A 21,906-nucleotide genomic window follows, 5' to 3' on the forward strand; every position below is an offset into this window, starting at 1 on the left:
CCTGCAGTCAAATTAAGAATTATAAAGCTCAATCGTCTAATTGTATATTGTGTACTGTTTGTTATTTCATGGTACTGATTTGTAACAGGGGACACATCATGCAGCATCCACCCAAACAAGATTTCTTAGGTTTGGCTGGGCCAGAGTTGTCTTCCCCTAGATTAAGCCGCTAGCCGAACCTAGGGTTACATAAGAACCCTCCTGAATGCACAAATTCTGCCTATCTAAAAAAACCTTTTCACTCAGAAGGTTCCAATTTATATTCGGGAAGCTGAAGTCCCCATGACAATGATCCTTGTTTTCACACCTTTCTTTAATCTGCCTGTATATCTGTTCCTTAACGCCCTGATGGCTATTGGGGGAGGGGGGAGGGGGCTGTAGTACAAGCCCAGCAGCGTGATTGCACACTTTTGAGCTCTACATATATAGACTCAGTCAATGAGCCCTCTATAATGTCCCCTCTGAGTGCACCCCCAAGTTACCTCCCTCACTATCTTTTCTAAAACTTTGAAAGCCTGGGACATTAAGAACCCATTCTTATCCCTCTCTTAACTAGGTTGCTGTAATAGCCACAACATCATACTTCCATGTACAGGTCCATGACCTAAGTTCATCAACTTTACCCACAATACTCCCAGCAGTAAGATACACACACTTCAAACTATCCATCCTATCATATATATTACTTTGCTCCTGCATGTTTTTACTGGCCTTCACATCTACCTTCTTCTCCACCCCTCCACTTTCTGATCTGGTGCTTTGGTTCCCATCCCCCTACTAAACTAGCTTAAATCGTTTGAGTAGCACTATCAAACCTCCTGGCCAGGATATTGGATCCCCTCCAGTTCAGGTGCAACCTGCCCCTCCTGTACAGATCACCCCTGCCCCAGAAGAGGCTTCATTGATCCAAGAACCTGAAGCCCTTCCCCTGCACTAGTTCCTCAGCCATTAATTCATCTGTACTATTATTCCCACCATGACTAAAAGACAATAAGACCATAAGATATAGGAACAGAAGTAGACCATTCAGCCCATTGAGTCTGCTCTGCCATTCAATCGTGGCTGATCCAATTTTTCCAGTCATCCCCACTCCCCTGATTTCTCCCCATATCCTTTGATGCCCTGGCTAATCAAGAACCTGTCTCTCTGTGCCTTAAATGCACCCAATGACTTGGCCTCCACAGCCGCTCATGGCAACAAATTCCACAGATTTACCACTCTCTGACTAAAGCAATTTCTCCGCATCTGTCCTAAATGGATGTCCTTCAATCCTGAAGTCATGTCCTCTTGACCTAGACTCCCCTACCATGGGAAATGACTTTGCCATATCTAATCTGTTCAGACTTTTAACATTTGGAATGTTTCTATGAGATTCCCCCTCATTCTCCTGAACTCCAGGGAATACAGCCCAAGAGGTGCCAGACATACTTCATACAGTAACCCTTTCATTCCTGGGATCATTCTCATGAATCTTCTCTGAACCCTCTCCAGTCAGTATATCCTTTCTAAAATAAGGAGCCCAAAACTGCACGCAATACTTCAAGTGTGGTCTCATGAGTGTCTCAACATCACACCTCTGCTATTATATTCTATACCTCCAGAAATGAATGCCAACATTGCATTTGCCTTCTTCACCACCGACTCAATCTGGAGGTTAACCTTTAGGCTATCTTGCACAAGGACTCCCAAATCCCATACAACTCTGCATTTTGAATTCTTTCCCCATCTAAGTAATAGTCTGCCGATTTATTTCTTCCACCAAAGGGCATGACCATACACTTCCCAACATTATATTTAATTTGCCACTCCTGATTAACTGTGTTCTTTTCAAACGGCTCCTGCCCTGCAACAATTTCTTTCTCAAATTTGCTACTGCAAATTATGACTCACTCCTGATGAGACATTCTTTTCAAATGGCTCCTGCCTACAAAGATGTCTCTCTCACTCACTAATTCAAATTAATAATCTGAAAACTTTCCAAGGAAGACACTACAGTGTGAATTTCAGCTTCCCCATATTAACTACTGGCATTAATTGTGGGGAAATGTTGTCCTGTAACAATAATGTCATGAAGAAAACTGAACAGTCAATCATACTCAAGTCTTAGACAACAAATCAGGAATTAAATGCTCTCATCTTCAATGAGGTATGATTGATGGCAGATTCTGATTTTCTCCCCATATTTAAGTATTCATGTGAAGACTCTAGAATTTGTGACCACTTTGAGTGGAGTAACAGTGAAAGATTTGTTGTCATGGCAATAAATTAGATCCGATTTTCTAATTGTTATGTTGAATCATATTTCTGCAGCAACTATGCAAATCTGGCAGAGGTTTTCTTGCAAAAGCTTACATCCAAATTCTCTGACCAGTTAGAAGTACCACTTTTTATTTGTTAAGCAAGGATAACAAAAGAGACATTTTGTCTTCTAACTGGACAATTTACTCTCAAATCCTTTGGCCTCTGCTGCACCTCTTCATTATATATTACTCTGTTATGCATAGGGAAGACAAATACAGATACACATGTGATGGAGTGTAGGGATTCAAAGCATTTCAGAGCACTGAACAAATTTCAATTAGGTACATTGATTGTGAATGATGACATAATATGTTTAAAAACATATAATTACTATCAAACTCCAGAAAGCTCAGTTGGATAATGCAGCATTGTCATGCTTAATATCCTGGTTTTATAAGGCCAATGAAATTCAATGTCACCTTTCATTGCCAAGTGAAAGGGCATGCCAGGAATTTAGAGGCAGTGGAGAAGGCATAATGGCTATGGTCAGAATAAAATATATGGTGCTAGGTAAACAAGATTAAATTGATGATGCCCAGAGATGATGTAACTGAGTATCCCTCTCCACAACAGTGATCCCGTTATTTTGCCCCATCACCATTGTGATTAACTGACCACAAGATTCTCATGTTTAGATGTCTTTTTGGATATCAAGTTATGCAGAGTAGAACAAGCTGATGTCTCGCTGAAGACAAGATTTGCAACATATTAACAAACCCAGCTTGATTACTATGCATTATGCATTGTGTCCCAATGTCTTCACTTTGTTACCACAGAGGAGGTCTGATAGTAGCTGTTAAGGCTGTTTTGCCCTCCCCAATGTATACTGTTCCTCTTTTTTCTCAATTAAGTTATGTAAAAATGAATGCTCCTTAGAAATTCCAGAGCAAGAAACTCCAATTCTTTTTTCACTCTGATATGACATAGAACCAATTAAGATACAGAGAATAGGACCAGGAATAGGCTATTCAACTCCTTGCGTCTGCCCCACCATTCAATATAATCATGATTGATGATCCATTTTTATCAGAATTAGGTTTAATATCACCGGCATATGTTGTGAAATTTGTTTTAACTGCAACAGCTGTACAATGTGATACATAATAATAGAAGAAGATAACGTGAATTACAGTAAGCATATGTATCTAAATAGTTAAATAAAATAAACAGCTACAAATAAAAATATAAAAGTAGTGTGGTAATATTTATGGGTTCAATATCTATTCAGAAATCAGATGGCAGAGGGGAAGAAGCTGTTTCTGAATCGTCGAATGTGTGCCTTCAGGCTTCTGTACCTCCTTCCTAATGGTGCCAATGAGAACAAAGCATAATCTGGGTGATGGGGGTCCTTTATGATGGACGCTGCCTCTTTGAGGCATCATTGCACCTTGAAGATGTCCTGGATACTACAGAAGCTAGTGCCTATAATGGAGCTGACTAAGTATACAACTCTCTGTAGCTTACTTCAATCCTGTGTAGTAGCACCCCTCCCCATACCAGATGGTCATGCTACCAGTTAGATTGCTCTCTGCTGTAAATCTGTAGAAATTAACAAGCGTCTTTAGTGGCATACCAAATCTCCTCAAACTCCTAATAAAATATCTCTGCTGTTGTGCCTTCTTTGTAACTGCATCAATATGTTGGGTCCAGGATAGATCCTCACAGATATTGGCACCCAGGAATTTGAAATTGCTAACTCTTTCCACTTCTGATCCCTCTAAGAAGACTGGTGTGTGTTCCCTCATCTTACCCATTTGAAGTCCACTATCAGTTCTTTGGTCTTATTAACTAACCTGTTTCTGCCTTCTCCTCATAGTCATTGATCCCTTCAACATTAAAAACTACACTCATCCCCTCCCTGAATATATTTAATGACTTGACCTCCACTGTCTTCTGTCATGAAGAATTTCATACTTTTACCACTCTCTGAGATTAGCACATTGCTCCCAATGTGCTAAATCTCATATCCTATATCCTAAGGATATGACCCTTGGTTTTGAAATTTCCAGGCATCCAAATCATTCTCCTGCATCTAATTGAAACATCCTCTTGCTTTTACTGTTGGAATTAATTGAGGTTTTTATGAGATCTTCTTTTGTATATGAAGACCAAAACCTACACAAAAGTCCAGGTGCAGTTCCGCCAAGACGTTCTTGTGTTTGATCTCTAACCCTCTTGCATCAATATCCAATTTTGCACTGACTTCCTAATTGCTTCCTGGACCCAAGTGCTTGCTCTCAGCAACAGGTATACCAGGAATCCGGGCCTTGTTGCGCTTTTCCCTTGCCCAAACTATAAAGGTCTGACTTTTTTAATTTTAGATTTAGAGTGGAAAATCTTACATCTATCCATATTGTCCTGCACCTGGCATACATTTTCCCACTCATCCAATTTCCCTACGTCACTTTGAAACTTCTTAGCACCATCCTCATTGAACTCCTGTCTCCTATGAACCCTTAAACTCTCACCCTCTCATTCCACCTCCACTTACACTTTGTGTTGTCTACCATCTGGAAATTCTATTTGGATCCCTCATCCAAATAAATAATCTGTCCTGAATAGCTGAGCCCAAGCATGGATCCTTGTGGTATTAGTCACTGCCTACCTTCAGGGAAAAGGACCTGTTTATTCCTATTCATTGTTATAGCCTGTCAGCCAATTCTCAACTCTATTCGTGCCTCTTATAATCTTATACACATCTCATCCTCTTTTGTTCCAAAGAGAAAAACGTTGCTCGCTCAACTTTTCATCATAAAACTTTTTCTCTAATTCAGGCAGTATCCTGGTAAATCTCCTCTGCACTTCTGTAAAGCTTCCACATCTTTGCTATAATGAGGATTTGTTTCTTTCCCCTTTTTAGAATAATGGGGTTACATTTGTTGCTCTCTAACCTGCAGGATTTGCTCAGAGTCTGAAAGAATTTTGGATGATGTCCAACCAAAGCAACTATTATTTTTAGGCCTACTTCTGTTAGTATTCTGGGACTTAGATGATCAGGTCGAGGGGGATTTGCCATCCTTTATCCCATTCATTTCTTTAGCACTGTTTCTTCACTAACACTAATTTCCTTCAGTTCCTCCCTCTCTCTAGACCCTTAGTTTCCTGATGTGTCTGGGAGGTGAATCATATTCCCTTTCATGAAGTCAGAAACAAAGTATGTGTTTAATTACTCTGTGATTTTTTTTTTAAATCCCTAATTTTCACTGTTTCAGATGGTAGGGAACATATATTTGCCTTCACTAACATTTTTGACATATTTACAGAAGCCTTTAAAATCAATTATTACGCAGGTTTACTCTGAGAAAGTATTTTCATTGTTTTAATAAATCTTTTGATCATCCTTTGCTTAATCCTAACCTGCTTCCAATCTCCTGGCCTGCTGCTTTTCTGCAAATTTATGTGGATATATTACTATCTTTAATTTCATGTACCGGTCACAGCTCAATCATTTGATTTTTGCATAAGTGGAATGAATAATTATTAGAATTCACCTGTAAATTAAAAAAAATAGTATCCACTTCATTTTCACTGTTGAACCAGTTAGTGAAGCTCCCCATTCTGTCACAGTAAACTTACTCCACATACCTTTATGGTCTCCTTTGTTCAAATTCAGGAATCTAGCTTCTAACCCCACTACTTTACTTTCCATCTTAATGAAAAATTCTATCATGTTATGATGTCTAATGGATCACACACAAGACTGTTAATTATATCTTTTTCAACACACAATGTACTGTTTCGGATAATCTGTTCTCTAATTGTTTCTCAATACGTTGGTCTAAAAAATGCACAATCGAGCTATTTCTCTTCTAGAGTATTATTGGTAGCTTGATTTAAACAGTCCATATATAACGACAATAAGATTAAAATTGTACACTTATCATGTACACCTCTAATTTCATGTTTGATTTCTTCCACTGCATCACCACAACTGTTTAGGAGTCAATAGACAATCCCCGCAATATGGCTATAGCATCACTTATTCTAATACTGTGTCAGATGTCACATTGATTACTTCTTTGATTGACACTGTAACACCGCTATCCCATCTTCTTTCCCCTTTTGATAGTTCCTTCTTAATGTTATATACATACCAATCAATGTTCACTCTTCTTTCATGGTCATCATGCAGCCATCTTTCCATAATAATACTACTTGCATCCACTTGTCCTGTTAATTCATGTGTTTGATCTGTCTGTTACTGTGCATTGCCTTTAAGCTTACCTGATTAACATTATCAGCCCTCTTAGCTTTTGTTTTGCACTATGGATCAGTTTGACTCTCACAGTTTTATGCTTTGCTCTTGCATGTAAATTAGGTCATCAGAACGTGGTAGATAGGAGCATAGTAAGTCCATGTTTTCTGCCATTCAGTATTACCTTAGACTCAACTTATCTTCCCTGCCTGATCCTTTCAACCCTTGATTCCCCCTCAGGCTCAAACATACATTTAACCTGCAATAACCCACCACTGTCTGTTAGGTGTTTGTACGTTCTCCCTGTGACCACAGGGTTTCCTCTGGGTGCTCCATTTTCCTCCCACAGTCCACAAACATAACAGTTAGTAGGTTAATTGGTCATCATAAACTGTCCCATGATTAGACTAGGGCTAACTCAGGGGTTGCTGGATGGTGTGGCTCAGAGGGTTGGAAATGCTTGCTCTGCGCTGTATCACAATAAATAAATGTATAAATAACAGAAGCATTCAACTGGATTACAAAGAAATTAAATATAATATTACAAGTTGTGTATAAAAACAGATACAAGGCATGCTATGATATTGACTGATTCATGTTAGATACATGTGATGTGGCTGACCAAATGAAAAAGAAAAATTAAGGTAAATTACCCAAAAAAGTACATTCTAATCTCTACAACTATTATACTCTTTATTTTGGGCAAAACTGTTCAGGAAATTGACTAATGATGTATCATTCCAAATCCTTTGAGATTTCTTGGAAGCACAAGTTTATGAAGGAAAATTGTAAGTTATGAATTCATTTTGAAATATGGTTCCCCTAGAATTTTGACATGTATTATGCATATTTCAATTCAGTAGTTGGAACTAATATTATAAAGCTTTTTGTAAAGCAAAGTAATTCAGTACTGTTAAAATTTTCAGAAATGGTTAAAGAAGCTGCATAAATTGAAATTTTCATATATATAAATAATTATATATATATGATTATTTATATAATCACTATTCATAATCACTATTTTCAAATCACACATGATGACTATGATGCACAACTGTGTCATCAATCATATGCAGTTGTCGAGAAATCCAACTGGGTGCTTAGTCTAATGACGATACTTTTATAAATAAACTGATAGCATTATGTCAATGCTTCATATTTAATACAAAGTCATACATTAAATGTATCAATATATGGAAGCTTACCATATTGATTAACACAGAAAATAGCAAGTCAGATGAGTAATATGAAAAATAAAGATCAATTTATATGGTGTCTATATGTTATAGAACTTATCATGATTGTGTTACATAAATGTATAATATAAATCCATAAGGTAATGAAGTCTATGTATTTCTACTTTTAGAATTTGCTTCTTAGAATTATGACCAACTTTCAAAATCATTTTTACCTGATTGGAGCTCCTCTTGATTGAGCTGGCTTCAATAGGACTGTGATTGTTGTGTCAGTCTCATTCAGAGGGCTGTCAGTGTCATACAGTGGCATGGAGGGAGCTACCAAGAAAAATCAGAAAGAGTATAAACAGATGGAGAAGGGAATCAAAATAGAGATTACAAACTCAGAACAGCCCATCCATTCAATAATTTCATTATCTCTTCACGCTTACTGCTCACGGAGGATGCCACATTTGTGTTCCACTGTGTCATTTATCTATCCTTTACTGAGATTGTCATCAGTAACCATTAACAATGCCCTATTACTGTAACCCCATGTTGGTTGATAGAAAATAGTTTTTATTATATTGATAAACTGGCTGGCGGAGAAGTTCATTTGTGTGGCTTATGGTTGAAAATAGGCTGAATTCAGCATTCCTTAGAGAAGGGATGGGTGCACATTTTTCATTTTGAATAACCCTCCTTTCCAATCAGGAAATTGCTTTGTTTCCAATGAACTCATTCTTCCATCCCAAATTTTTGTAACTATTTAAAAATAGGTAGGAAATTCAAATTCAACCCTTAAAGGCATCTAAACGTTTATAAAAATATCTCTGTAATAGGAGAGCACAATCTTAAAATGCTACTATTTATAAAGTGCTGGAATCTTACTTACAAAATTATTCTTTTGAATTGAATTGACTTTATTTTATTATATCCTTCACATACATGAGGAGCAAAAATTTTTACGTTATGTCTCCATCTAAATGTGCAATGTGCATATCATAGTAATTTATAGTAACTTATAATGAATAGAACAGTCAATGTAACATAGAAATACACTCAAATCAGCAAAAAATGGCCTGGTGGAAGAAGCTGTCCTGGAGCCTGTTGGTCTTGGTTTTTATGCTGTGGCACCATTTCCTGGATGGTAGCAGCTGGAATAGATTGCAGTTGGGATGACTTGGGTCCCCAATGATCCTTTGGGCCCTTTTTTACACGCTTATCTCTGTAAATGTCCAATGTCCTGAATAGTGGGCATTTCACATCTACAGATGCGCTGGGCTGTCCACACCACTCCGCAGAATCCTACAGTTCCCATACCAGGCAGCGACGCAGCCAGCCAGGATGCTTTCAGTTGTGCCCCTGTAGAATGTTCTTAGGATTTAGGGCCCGTATCAAACTTCCTCAGCCATCTGTGGTGAAAGAGGCGCTGTTGTGCCTTTTTCACCCCACAGTTGGTTTGTGCACACCACGTGAGGTCTTCGGTGATGTGGATTCCAAGGAACTTAAAGCTGTTTACCCTCTCAACCCCAGATCCATTGATGTCAATAGGGGTTAGTCTGTCCCCACTCCTCCTGTAATCCACAACCAGCTCCTTTGATTTCGCAACATTGAGGGAGAGGTTGTTCTCTTGACACCACTGATAGATAGATAGATAGATAGATATACTTTATTAATCCCGAGGGTAATTTGATTTTGTCACAGCCACGCCAACCAAGAATAGAGCGTAAATATAGCAATACAAAAAACCCCAACAATCAAACAACAAAATGTTGTGTCAGAGACATGACTTCTTCCCTGTAGGTATATTTAGAACAAATACTGCAATGTTCCCAATTATAAATGAAAAGCATGAATTGTGGAATTTTATCACCAAGGTAAAAAAAAAGCACTAAATTCCAACCAAATAAAGAAAATGAAATTTAATTGAGGATGTGTCAACTGTAGAGTATTATGAGATAGCTAATTTGTTGCTGTAAACGTGTTTTATGCAAATCAAATGGTCAGCATTTATCTCAGATGCTGGAGTATCAAGTATCCCAGCACTGAGGTTCAATCTGTGTAAATCAGTACTGTGAGTGAGCTATTAATCTTTCTAATTCAAGTTCGAGTCAAGTATTCACAACCATAGCTTGATTTTAAATACAGTGTACATATTAAACTTTAAAGATTGTGCATAAGGGAAAATAAACAAGCATATTGATATCACTGAGAAGCAGTTAAGAGTTTGGAAGGGTAACTAAAAGTCTAGATGGAAGGTTTCATGAACTGTGAAAGTAGAAGGGGAAGTAATTCAGGAAATTTCACGTGAATGAAGATTGCAAACACAGAAATGGTTCAACGCATGCCAAAAAAACCCAGAAGGATCAGAGTCAGAACCACTAATGTGATGTGAAATGTGTATGTTGTAGCAGCAGCACAGTGCAAAGGTATAAAAATCTAAAGATAAATAAACAGTGCAAAAGAAAAGAGTCATAGAGGGTCATTGGAGTGCAGAATGAGCTGCCAGTGCAAGTGGTGCATGCGAGCTTGATTTCAATATTTAAGGGAAGTTTGGATAGGTACTTTACTTTATTGTCGCCAAACAATTGCTACTAGAGTGTACAATCATCACAGCGATATTTGATTCTGCGCTTTGCACTCCCTGGATTACAAATCAATATGAAATATTAAAAAGTTAAATTATAAATCATAAATAGAAAATAGAAACTGGAAAGTAAGGTAGTGCAAAAAAAACCAAGGGGCAGGTCTGGATATTTGGAGGGTACGGCCCAGATCCGGGTCAGGATCCGTTCAGCAGTCTTATCACAGTTGGAAAGAAGCTGTTCCCAAATCTGGCCATACAAGTCTTCAAGCTCCTGAGGCTTCTCCCCGAGGGAAGAGGAACAAAAAGTGTGTTGGCTGGGTGGGTTGTGTCCTTGATTATCCTAGCAGCACTGCTCCGACAGCGTGCGGTGTAAAGTGAGTCCAAGGATGGAAGATTGGTTTGTGTGATGTGCTGGGCCATGTTCATGATCTTCTGCAGCTTCTTCCGGTCTTGGACAGGACAACTTCCATACCAGGTTGTGATGCACCCTAGAAGAATGCTTTCTTCTGTGCATCTATAAAAATTAGTGAGGGTTTTGGGGGACAGGCCAAATTTCTTTTGCTTTCTTAGGAAGTAAAGGCGCTGGTGGGCCTTCTTGGCAGTGGACTCTGCTTGGTTGGACCAAGTCAGGTCATTTGTGATATTGACCCCGAGGTACGTGGATGATGGGGGAAATGGAGGGCTATGGTCCCCGTGCGGGTTGATGGGAGTAGGCAGTTTAAATAGTTCAGCATGGACTAGAGGGTCTGAAGGGCCTGTTTCTGTGCTGTACTTTCTATAACTCTATAAAAGGGAAAACAGGGTACTGTTCATTGGACCATTCAAAAATCTGAAGGTGGAAGGGAAAAAAGTTATTCCTAAATCATTGAGTATGGGTCTTCAGTCTCCTGTACCTCATCTCTAATGAGAGTAACGAGAAGCGGACATGTTCCAAATGATGAGGATCCTACCTTCTTGAGGCACCAACTTTTGAACATAACCTTGATGGGTGAGGATGGCTTGTGGCCATGAAAAAGCAGGTTGAGTTTAAATCCCACTACAGCCTCTTGTGACTCTGTCCATTAGAGGCTCCATACCAGGTTGTGATGAAACTAGTCAGAATGCTCTTCACCTCACATACATAGAATTTGGAAAGAGCCTTTGGTAACGTACCAAATTTCCTCAAACATCTAATGAAGTAGAGCCACTGGTGTGGCGCCTTCATGATCGCATCAATGTTTTGGGCTGAGGATAGCTCCTTAGAGATGCTGATGCCCAGGAACTTGAGTGTGCTCTCCTTTTCCAATGCTGACCTCTCAATGAGGACTGGTGTGAGTTCTCCTGACAAAAGTTGTAGTAAAAATTATAACCTAGTAAACAGAAGTGGACCCCCGTTTTAGAATTTAATTTAATTTTGATGGCCTGAAAAAATAAATTTTCAAATTTGCAAATGTCTTCACAGGGAGGATGTGTAATCTATTGCATAATTTACTTAGATTGTAGTGTTGAGAGTTGAGAGGGGGTTGTTAATGGTTAGATCTTTTAATACAGGTAGTAAAATACAGTTATATTGTGAAAGTCTAACTTCACCCTTACCTTTCCAATAAATCCAAAAATCATCTTTTGAATTTGTTGCATTATTTTTCATTAAGCAATGCTCGTAAATCAATTTAGATCAAGGAATACCGTCCACTCTTCAAATAAAAGCCTCCCAAGTGATATGAATTGACTTAGCATCAATTTTCTCCAAATACATGATTTCGCAGAAGAAAAGTTACATTTATTTATTGCTTTGAGATTATAATCAACTTCTTCCAGTTAGATGTAAACACAAAATACTCTGCAGATACTGGGGTCAAAGCAACACTCTCAACATGATGGAGGAACTCAGCAGGTCGGGCAGCATCCGTGGAAATGATCAGTCAACGTTTCGGGCCGAAACCCTTCGTCAGGACTGAAGAGGGAAGGAGCAGAGGCCCTATAAAGTAGGTGGGGGGAGGGTGGGAAGGAGGAGGCTGGTAGGTTCCAGGTGAAAAGGCAGTAAGGGGAAAGATAAAGTGGTGGGAGAGGGGAAGCAGGGAGGTGATAGGCAGGAAAGGTGAAGAAGGAATAGGGGAAAACGCAATGGGTAGCAGAAGGAGACGGAACCATGAGGGAGGTGGTAGGCAGTTGGAGGAGGGGGCAGAGTGAAATAGGGATAGGGGAAGGGAGGGGGACGGAATTACTGGAAGTTGGAGAATTCTATGTTCATACCAAGGGGCTGGAGACTACTTAGACTGTATATGAGGTGTTGCTCCTCCAACCTGAGTTTAGCCTCATCATGGCAGTAGAGGAGGCCGTGTATGGTTAATTAGCAATCTTGTCGTGAGAGGCCCCTTGGGTAAGAGTGACCATAATATGGTGGAATTCTTCATTAAGTTGGAGAGTGACATAGTTAATTCAGAAACAAAGGTTCTGAACTTAAAGAGGGGTAACTTTGAAGGTATGAGACGTGAATTAGTTAAGATAGACTGGCAAATGACACTTAAAGGATTGACGGTGGATATGCAATGGCAAGCATTTAAAGGTTGCATGGATGAACTACAACAATTGTTCATCCCAGTTTGGCAAAAGAATAAATCAAGGAAGGTAGTGCACCCCTGGCTGACAAGAGAAATTAGGGATAGTATCAATTCCAAAGAAGAAGCATACAAATTAGCCAGAGAAAGTGGCTCACCTGAGGACTGGGAGAAATTCAGAGTTCAGCAGAGGAGGACAAAGGGCTTAATTAGGAAGGGGAAAAAAGATTATGAGAGAAAACTGGCAGGGAACATAAAAACGGACTGTAAAAGCTTTTATAGATATGTAAAAAGGAAAAGACTGGTAAAGACAAATGTAGGTCCCCTGCAGACAGAAACAGGTGAATTGATTATGGGGAGCAAGGACATGGCAGACCAATTGAATAATTACTTTGGTTCTGTCTTCACTAAGGAGGACATAAATAATCTTCCAGAAATAGTAGGGGACAAAGGGTCCAGTGAGATGGAGGAACTGAGCGAAATACATGTTAGTAGGGAAGTAGTGTTAGGTAAATTGAAGGGATTGAAGGCAGATAAATCCCCAGGGCCAGATGGTCTGCATCCTAGAGTGCTTAAGGAAGTAGCCCAAGAAATAGTGGATGCATTAGTGATAATTTTTCAAAACTCGTTAGATTCTGGACTAGTTCCTGAGGATTGGAGGGTGGCTAATGTAACTCCACTTTTTAAAAAAGGAGGGAGAGAGAAACCGGGGAATTATAGACCGGTTAGCCTAACGTCGGTGGTGGGGAAACTGCTGGAGTCAGTTATCAAGGATGTGATAACAGCACATTTGGAAAGCGGTGAAATCATCGGACAAAGTCAGCATGGATTTGTGAAAGGAAAATCATGTCTGACGAATCTCATAGAATTTTTTGAGGTTGTAACTAGTAGAGTGGATAGGGGAGAACCAGTGGATGTGGTATATTTGGATTTTCAAAAGGCTTTTGACAAGGTCCCACACAGGAGATTAGTGTGCAAACTTAAAGCACACGGTATTGGGGGTAAGGTATTGGTGTGGGTGGAGAATTGGTTAGCAGACCGGAAGCAAAGAGTGGGAATAAACGGGACCTTTTCAGAATGGCAGGCGGTGACTAGTGGGGTACTGCAAGGCTCAGTGCTGGGACCCCAGTTGTTTACAATATATATTAATGACTTGGATGAGGGAATTAAATGCAACATCTCCAAGTTTGCGGATGACACGAAGCTAGGTGGCAGTGTTAGCTGTGAGGAGGATGTTAAGAGGATGCAGGGTGACTTGGATAGGTTGCGTGAGTGGGCAAATTCATGGCAGATGCAATTTAATGTGGATAAATGTGAAGTTATCCAATTTGGTGGCAAAAATAGGAAAACAGATTATTATCTGAATGGTGGCCGATTAGGAAAAGGGGAGGTGCAACGAGACCTGGGTGTCATTATACACCAGTCATTGAAAGTGGGCATGCAGGTACAGCAGGCGGTGAAAAAGGCGAACGGTATGCTGGCATTTATAGCGAGAGGATTCGAGTACAGGAGCAGGGAGGTACTACTGCAGTTGTACAAGGCCTTGGTGAGACCACACCTGGAGTATTGTGTGCAGTTTTGGTCCCCTAATCTGAGGAAAGACATCCTTGCCATAGAGAGAGTACAAAGAAGGTTCACCAGATTGATTCCTGGGATGGCAGGACTTTCATATGAAGAAAGACTGGATGAACTGGGCTTGTACTCGTTGGAATTTAGAAGATTGAGGGGGGATCTGATTGAAACGTATAAGATCCTAAAGGGATTGGACAGGCTAGATGCAGGAAGATTGTTCCCGATGTTGGGGAAGTCCAGAACGAGGGGCCACAGTTTGAGGATAGAGGGGAAGCCTTTTAGGACGGAGATTAGGAAAAACTTCTTCACACAGAGAGTGGTGAATCTGTGGAATTCTCTGCCACAGGAAACAGTTGAGGCCAGTTCATTGGCTATATTTAAGAGGGAGTTAGATATGGCCCTTGTGGCTACGGGGGTCAGGGGGTATGGAGGGAAGGCTGGGGCGGGGTTCTGAGTTGGATGATCAGCCATGATCATAATAAATGGCGGTGCAGGCTCGAAGGGCCAAATGGCCTACTCCTGCACCTATTTTCTATGTTTCTATGTTTCTATATCTGAATGGGAATGGGAAGCGTTTTGGACCGAAGGGTTTCACGAATGCTGCCCAACCTGCTGAGTTGAGTTCCTCCAGCGTGTTGTGAGTGTTGCTTTTCCAGTTAGATGATTCTGCTTTTACAATTTTGTACAATTCAAAAGACCTTTGCATTTCTCTGGAACTAAACAAACTATTTTAGCTGTATCAACATCTGATCACCATTTAGAATTGTCATTAAGTATTAGACTTTATATCAATCATAATTAGTTTAATACTAAACTGTAATCAATGCAATTGATACATATACAGCATATGGCCATCCTTTGGAAGGCCAGCTTCCATTGCCCAAACATCTGCCTCAGAACTAACGTTGTTTGATGATATGTACATGAACCACCTAAGGACTCTGAAGTATAGGCCCACTCTAGTTGAAATTAGCCTGCTGCCTGAACTTGCAGTCCAGAATCGTTTTACGCCAGCACTCATCTGTGTTGGATGTGGAGAGTGGATTGAGCCGAGTCTTTGATTTGAGACATCAGGCACCGAATAACCCTGGCACTCCTGGGCATGATGCAAAACTGGGGGTGGAACTTTGCCTTTTACTGAAGTCTATTAACGTTTTTATAAATTTTAAAAGCCTTAATTATTTTAATATAACTTATTTTAATATAAAAATACTCACTTATTGCTGAGAAATAGTAAAAACATTGAAATAAATAGATTAGTTATTAATCTTTTCTTCCTAGTCTCAATTCAACAGAATTGCGTCTTCAGTCCTACACTGATCTGATGGTTATTGAATCAGAAGGCAGTTTTCTGAGTGAAATACCAGAAGGTTCTACTGGCGGCTCGAATGACGGCATGACGTGACAACTGATCCAGTCACTACCACTTGGCTTGTCCAGACATAATTCCAGGGAATGGCTGACTGCCAATAATTCCCTTCAGAAATATCTGTCATAGCCAGGATAATTCTGGTATGAGAAATACCCAGTTTATAGTAATTAATTCATTGTATCCAACACTTGGAAATTATTCCTTGCAAACAGAAATAGTACATTTTGATTATATTACAATGATTCTCAAGATATCAATCCAATCAGATATTTCAAGCACTAAGGAAACTTTGATAATAGTTTTTGACAAATTGCCTCTTATTATCTCATTTTCCTTGCTATTAGCCATGTAAATATTAAAATCCCACATCAATTAGCATTCTTCGTATTGCTGAGAAGAATAATTTTATTTTTACAGCGGCAAACATTAAAGAAGAATGGTGATATGCAAGGAAACATTCACTTGAATATCTCATAAATAATAAGTTAGCATATTTCACTAATAAGCAAGCACAGAATAGCATACTTCGTGGTCTTTAATTTCAATGTAAATGGTAATAATCTAAGGCCTTTTTTTCATGATTCAGTCTTGAGATATGGGGTTGCTGACGAGGCTGGCATTAATTTGCTCATTCATAATTCCACCTGAGAATGTGGTGGGTGAGCCATCTGTTTAAATTGCTACTATCCAGGAAACTAAGTTAGACATAATTGCTGTCAGGTAGAGCCTTTCAGTAATTTAACTCAAAAATTATGGAAGTATGCTGATGTACTCAGTGGCCACTTTATTAGATATACCTGCTCAACTGCTCGATAATACAAATATTTAATTGGCCAATCATATGGCAGCAACTCAATACATAAAAGCATGCGTTGTCAAGCGGTTCAGTTGTTTAGACCGAACATCAGAATGGAGAAGAAATGACTTTGACTGTGGAATGAGTATCTCAGAAAATTGATCTTCTGGGATTTTCCACACAACGGTCTCTTGAGTTTACAGAGAACGGTGAATAAAACAGCAAAAAAAAAAAATCCCGTGGGCAGCATTTCTGCGGGTGAAAATGCCTTGTTAGTGAGAGAGCTCAGAGGAGAGTGGTCATACTGGTCAAGATGACAGGAAGGCAACAGTATCTCAGGTAGCCATTAGTTAAAGCTTTGGTGTACAGAAGAACACCTCTGAATGCACAACACGCTGAACATGTTGAAGTGGATGGACTACGGCAGTATAAGATTCCAAAGATACACTCAGTGGCTACATTATTAAGTCAGGAGGTACTTAGTAAAGTGGTCACTGAGTGAGTACAAATACTCTCTGATTTTAATCGATTAACTTCGAGAGGCAAATATCAAGTTATTGGAGCAATATAATACTTCACTGTTAGCAAAGGGAATGATTGACAACGTTAGCTTGGATAATTGCTTCTTGCACGCTCTGATATAGGCAACACACACAAAATGCTGGAGGAACTCAGTAGATCAGGCAGCATCTATGGAAATGAATAACCAGCTGACTTTTTGGGCTAAGGTCCTTCTTCAGGACTGAGAAGGAAGGGGGAAGTTCTCTTTCCAGTAATTCCCCTCCAACCCCCGTGTCTCTGACTTTTTACTTCATCTCAATTACCTATTACTACCCCCAGGTCCCCTCCTCCTTCCTTTTCTCCTAAGGCCCACTCTCCTCTCCAATCGAATTCCTCCTTCTCCAGCCCTCGATCTTTCTCACCTACCTGGCTTCATCCATCACCTTTCAGCTAGGCTCCTTCCTCTTCTGCCACTTTTTCATTCTGATCTCTCCCCCTTCCTTCTCATTCCTGAAAAATGTCACGGCCTGAAACATCAACTGTTTATTAGATGCTGCCTGACCTGCTGAGTTCCTTCAGCATTTTCTGTGTGTTTGCTTTGCATTTCCAGGATCTGCAGGCTTACTCATGTTTATACTCTGAACATATCAAGCCTCATGGTGATGGCCTTTTCCTCACTCCTCTTTTCCCAGCAAATGATCCTGAGCAACTAATTACTTCCAGTCTGAACAGTTCAGTGGGCATCCAGTGATGCCTATTATGTCTCCAAGTTCTTTCCTTCTCTGATATACACTCTACTGTGAGACAACATCCAGTATTTGATAAAATTTGAAGCTGTTTTTTTTTCCCCCAAGTTGATAGATGCCAATGAGCATAAGGAAGGAAGCATCAGTTTATGGCAGGACTGAATTCCAGTCCAATGAATGTAAATGTTTTAGTTGGGTTCTGTCTTCCATTTTCTTCTAATACAAATAGATGTCAAGGAACCTCCATCTGTGCCCACTATGGAGCTTAATTAAGAGTGAATCTGACATCCAGAGTGTACTCACACAGAACTTGTTTATTCTAATTGTCAAGGAATCACAAGTACTCCAGAAGGTAAGGGATCTCATATTATTATTTCATGCTGGTCCAGTTATGGCAAAGCAAAGAATTTGACACTTTGGTACTTTTGTTTGGGACTTGCATCAGAATCAGGCTTATTATCTTTGGCATATGTCATGCAATTTGTCGTTCTGTGGCAGCAATACAGTGCAATACATAAAAATACTATATGTTACAATAAGAAATATAACAAGTAAATAAGTAAGTAAATAACTATTGCAAAAAAGGAGCAAAATAGTGAAATAGTTTTTATGCATTCCTGGACTCTTCAGGAATCTGATGGTGAAGTGGAACTAGCTGGTCCTAAAACACTAAGTGTACATCTTCAGTTTCCTGTATCTCCTCCCTGAAGTAATGATAAGAGGGCATGTTCTGGAAGGTGAGCATCTTTAATGATGCAAGCCACCATCTTGAAGCAGTGCCCATGACTGAACTGGCTGAGGCTACTACCGTCTGCAGTTTTTCTCAATCCTGTACATTGAAGTCTTCATACTAGGCAGTGATACAACCAGTCAGAGGGCTCCCTATGGTACATCGGTTGTTCTGTTTTAATCACTATTAGTTAGCCGTCAAGATAGACAGATGTCAATTTACCTTGCACTTGTGTAGATGGGTATTTTAAGGAAATCAGGGCACGGTTTCACCTTTGAGTAGATTAGCTTTATGTGTCACATGTATATCAAAACATCGAAACATATAGTGAAATGTGTTGTTTGTGTCAATGACCAACACACTCAAAGATATATTGTGCTGCAGACAGCCCAAAGGTGTTGCCACACTGCCGGTGCCAAAATAGCACGATTTACTCATGCATCTTTGGAACGTTGGTGGAAACCAGAGCATCTGGAGGAAACCCACATGATCACAGGGAGAATGTACAAACTCCTTACAGACAGTGGTGGGAATCGAACTCCAGTTGCTAGTGCTGTAAATTGTTACACTAGCCGCCACACTAGCTACAATTACAAAAACTTATTTCCGTAATTGAGAATTAGTTCAGCCACTGCTGGGTATTTTTAAGTTTCCACGGTTCGTTGTGTAAGGAAAACAGAAAACAGTCAACTTGGGAATGAATGAAAGAACACAGAACAACTGGACACTCAGCTCATGTTGATCCTCTTTTTAGTTTTCTCCAGACGTGCATGTTCCAATGTTTGAAACATGTGACAGAGTGAAAGCTCCTCACTTTCTTGTTTCTGCACCTAGGTTTAAATCCTTAGATGCACACCCTCACGATTTCATCATAACAGACTGTCAAAAATCATTCCATTTAAAAATGCATTTCCTTGTGGTGTAATGAGGCTCACCAACATAAAAAAAAGGACATGCAGGGGTGATGGAGGCATCAGTACCTCTCACAGCATTGGGACGCATTTAACTACATTCTTTTTAAGGAGTCATTTTGATGCAAATTTACTGCCAGACTTTAACTTGCCTTTTCATCCGAGGGTGAGCACAACAGGGATGTGCAAGGATGTTGTGTAAAGACAGTAATCTTCATATTCTCCCACACAACTAGGCAACCTGCTGTGATATGTTGAAACTTTGGCTTTTGTTTCCATCTTGTTTAAAGAAGAATGAAAATAAAGCAGCAAACACCTTTGAAGGATACATTTCTTTTGCTGGACAAGTATCAGCCGTGGTGACAGAAAAAGAGTAATTGGTTTATAATGCACCTGCCCTATGCTTGATTGACAATACAAGCTAGTCATTTTCTGGGGAGCTCTTAAGTATGTTTCCATTCTTTCATTGTTGAGGTGAATAGTAATGCTATTGTAGTAGATCACTGATGTAGATTAGTATTTATTGGCATTAATTGTAGCTATCTAGTGTAACTATCCATTCATAGAGCTGCCTGTCTAAATCTTGCTGCACGGTGGCATGGTAACGTGGTGGTTAACACAATCCTTTACAGTACATTTCCTGCCACTGCTTGTAAGGAGTTTATATTTTCTCCCCGTGACTGCATGGTTTTCTTCTGAGTATTCTGGTCTCCTCCCACAGCCCATAGACTGTTAAGTTGGTAGGTTAACTGGTCATTGTAAATTGTCCTGTGATTAAGCCAGGGTTAAATTGGGGGATTTCTGGGCAGTGTCGCTTGAAGGGCCAGAATGGCCTACTCTTGTATCTCTCCCTCGCAATAAATTAAAAATAAATTAAAATAAATCAAATTTTCATCTGAAGTTTATCTGACATATACTGTATATCACAACATTGCAGCTGAATAGATTTTGCCTCTACCATATTCATGGTTTCTTATTGAAGTTTTAGTTTGGCTGCAAAGAACAATAATGTGATCCATATGTGTTCACCAGTAGTAATTCTACAAACAGACAAATGTTCCGGGTTCTGTATATTAGTGTATACAACATCATTGAGTCATATCATGTTGGAAGTGGTTCTGGAGGTGTTCTGCATTCAGAAATACAAACAGAAATGGCAAGTTTAATGCCATTTACCCTTGTATTGTGACATAGGATCTTTGTTCAATGATTATCAGTGTGCAAATGCATTACTGTTCATCAATAATAAGTTACAAGTCATAATAATAAGTTATAACATATTTTACCAAAGGCCCTTGCTAATTTCTATAGATATATGGTGAAGAACATTCTGACAGGTTGCATCAAGCCTGGTATGGAAGTTCCCTAGAGCATACGATCACAAAATGGTGTTGAGGGTTGTGATGTCAGCCATCTCCATCACAAGGACACCTTCAAAAGGTGATGTCTCAAGAAGGTGGCATGCATCACTGAGGGCTCACACCATCTGAACATGACCTTTCCTCATTACTACCAACAGGGAAGTAGTACAGGAGCCTAAAGACCAATAGAACATAGAACATAGAACATAGAATAGTACAGCACAGTACAGGCCCTTCGGCCCACAATGTAGTGCCGACCCTCAGACCCTGCCTCCCATATAAGCCCCCATCTTAGCTTCCTCCATATACCTGTCTAGTAGTCCCTTAAACTTCACTAGTGTATCTGCCTCCACCACTGACTCAGGCAGTGCATTCCACACACCAACCACTCTCTGAGTAAAAAACCTTCCTCTAATATCCCCCTTGAACTTCCCACCCTTTACCTTAAAGCAATGTCCTCTTGTATTGAGCAGTGGTGCCCTGGGGAAGAGGTGCTGGCTATCCACTCTATCTATTCCCCTTATTATCTTGTATACCTCTATCATGTCTCCTCTCATCCCCCTCCTCTCCAAAGAGTAAAGCCCTAGCTCCCTTAATCTCTGATCATAATGCATACTTTCTAAACCAGGCAGCATCCTGGTAAATCTCCTCTGTACCCTTTCCAGTGCTTCCACATCCTTCCTATAGTGAGGTGACCAGAACTGGACACAGTACTCCAAGTCTGGCCTAACCAGAGTTTTATAGAGCTGCATCATTACATCGCGACTCTTAAACTCTATCCCTCGACTTATGAAAGCTAACACCCCATAAGCTTTCTTAACTACCCTATCCACCTGTGAGGCAACTTTCAGGGATCTGTGGACATGTACCCCCAGATCCCTCTGCTCCTCCACACTACCAAGTATCCTGCCATTTACTTTGTACTCTGCCTTGGAGTTTGTCCTTCCAAAGTATACCACCTCACACTTCTCCGGGTTGAACTCCATCTACCACTTCTCAGCCCACTTCTGCATCCTATCAATGTCCCTCTGCAATCTTTGACAATCCTCTACACTATCTACAACACCACCAACCTTTGTGTCGTCTGCAAACTTGCCAACCCACCTTTCTACCCCCACA

General features: G+C 39.9%; 1 protein-coding gene across 3 annotated transcripts in view; it reads right to left on the bottom strand.

Annotated features, from left to right (window-relative positions):
* LOC140187024 (receptor-type tyrosine-protein phosphatase T) overlaps positions 1-21,906 on the bottom strand; it is a 1,622,799-nt gene that overhangs the window by 436,967 nt on the left and 1,163,926 nt on the right. For all 3 annotated transcript variants that reach the window (XM_072241892.1, XM_072241901.1, XM_072241888.1), the window contains exon 11: positions 7,908-8,010. In XM_072241892.1, coding sequence (XP_072097993.1) covers positions 7,908-8,010 — 103 coding nt within the window. The remainder of the gene's footprint in view (positions 1-7,907; positions 8,011-21,906) is intronic.

This window comes from Mobula birostris, chromosome 2 (assembly GCF_030028105.1).
Source record: "Mobula birostris isolate sMobBir1 chromosome 2, sMobBir1.hap1, whole genome shotgun sequence".
NCBI classification, from domain to species: Eukaryota; Metazoa; Chordata; class Chondrichthyes; order Myliobatiformes; family Myliobatidae; genus Mobula; species Mobula birostris.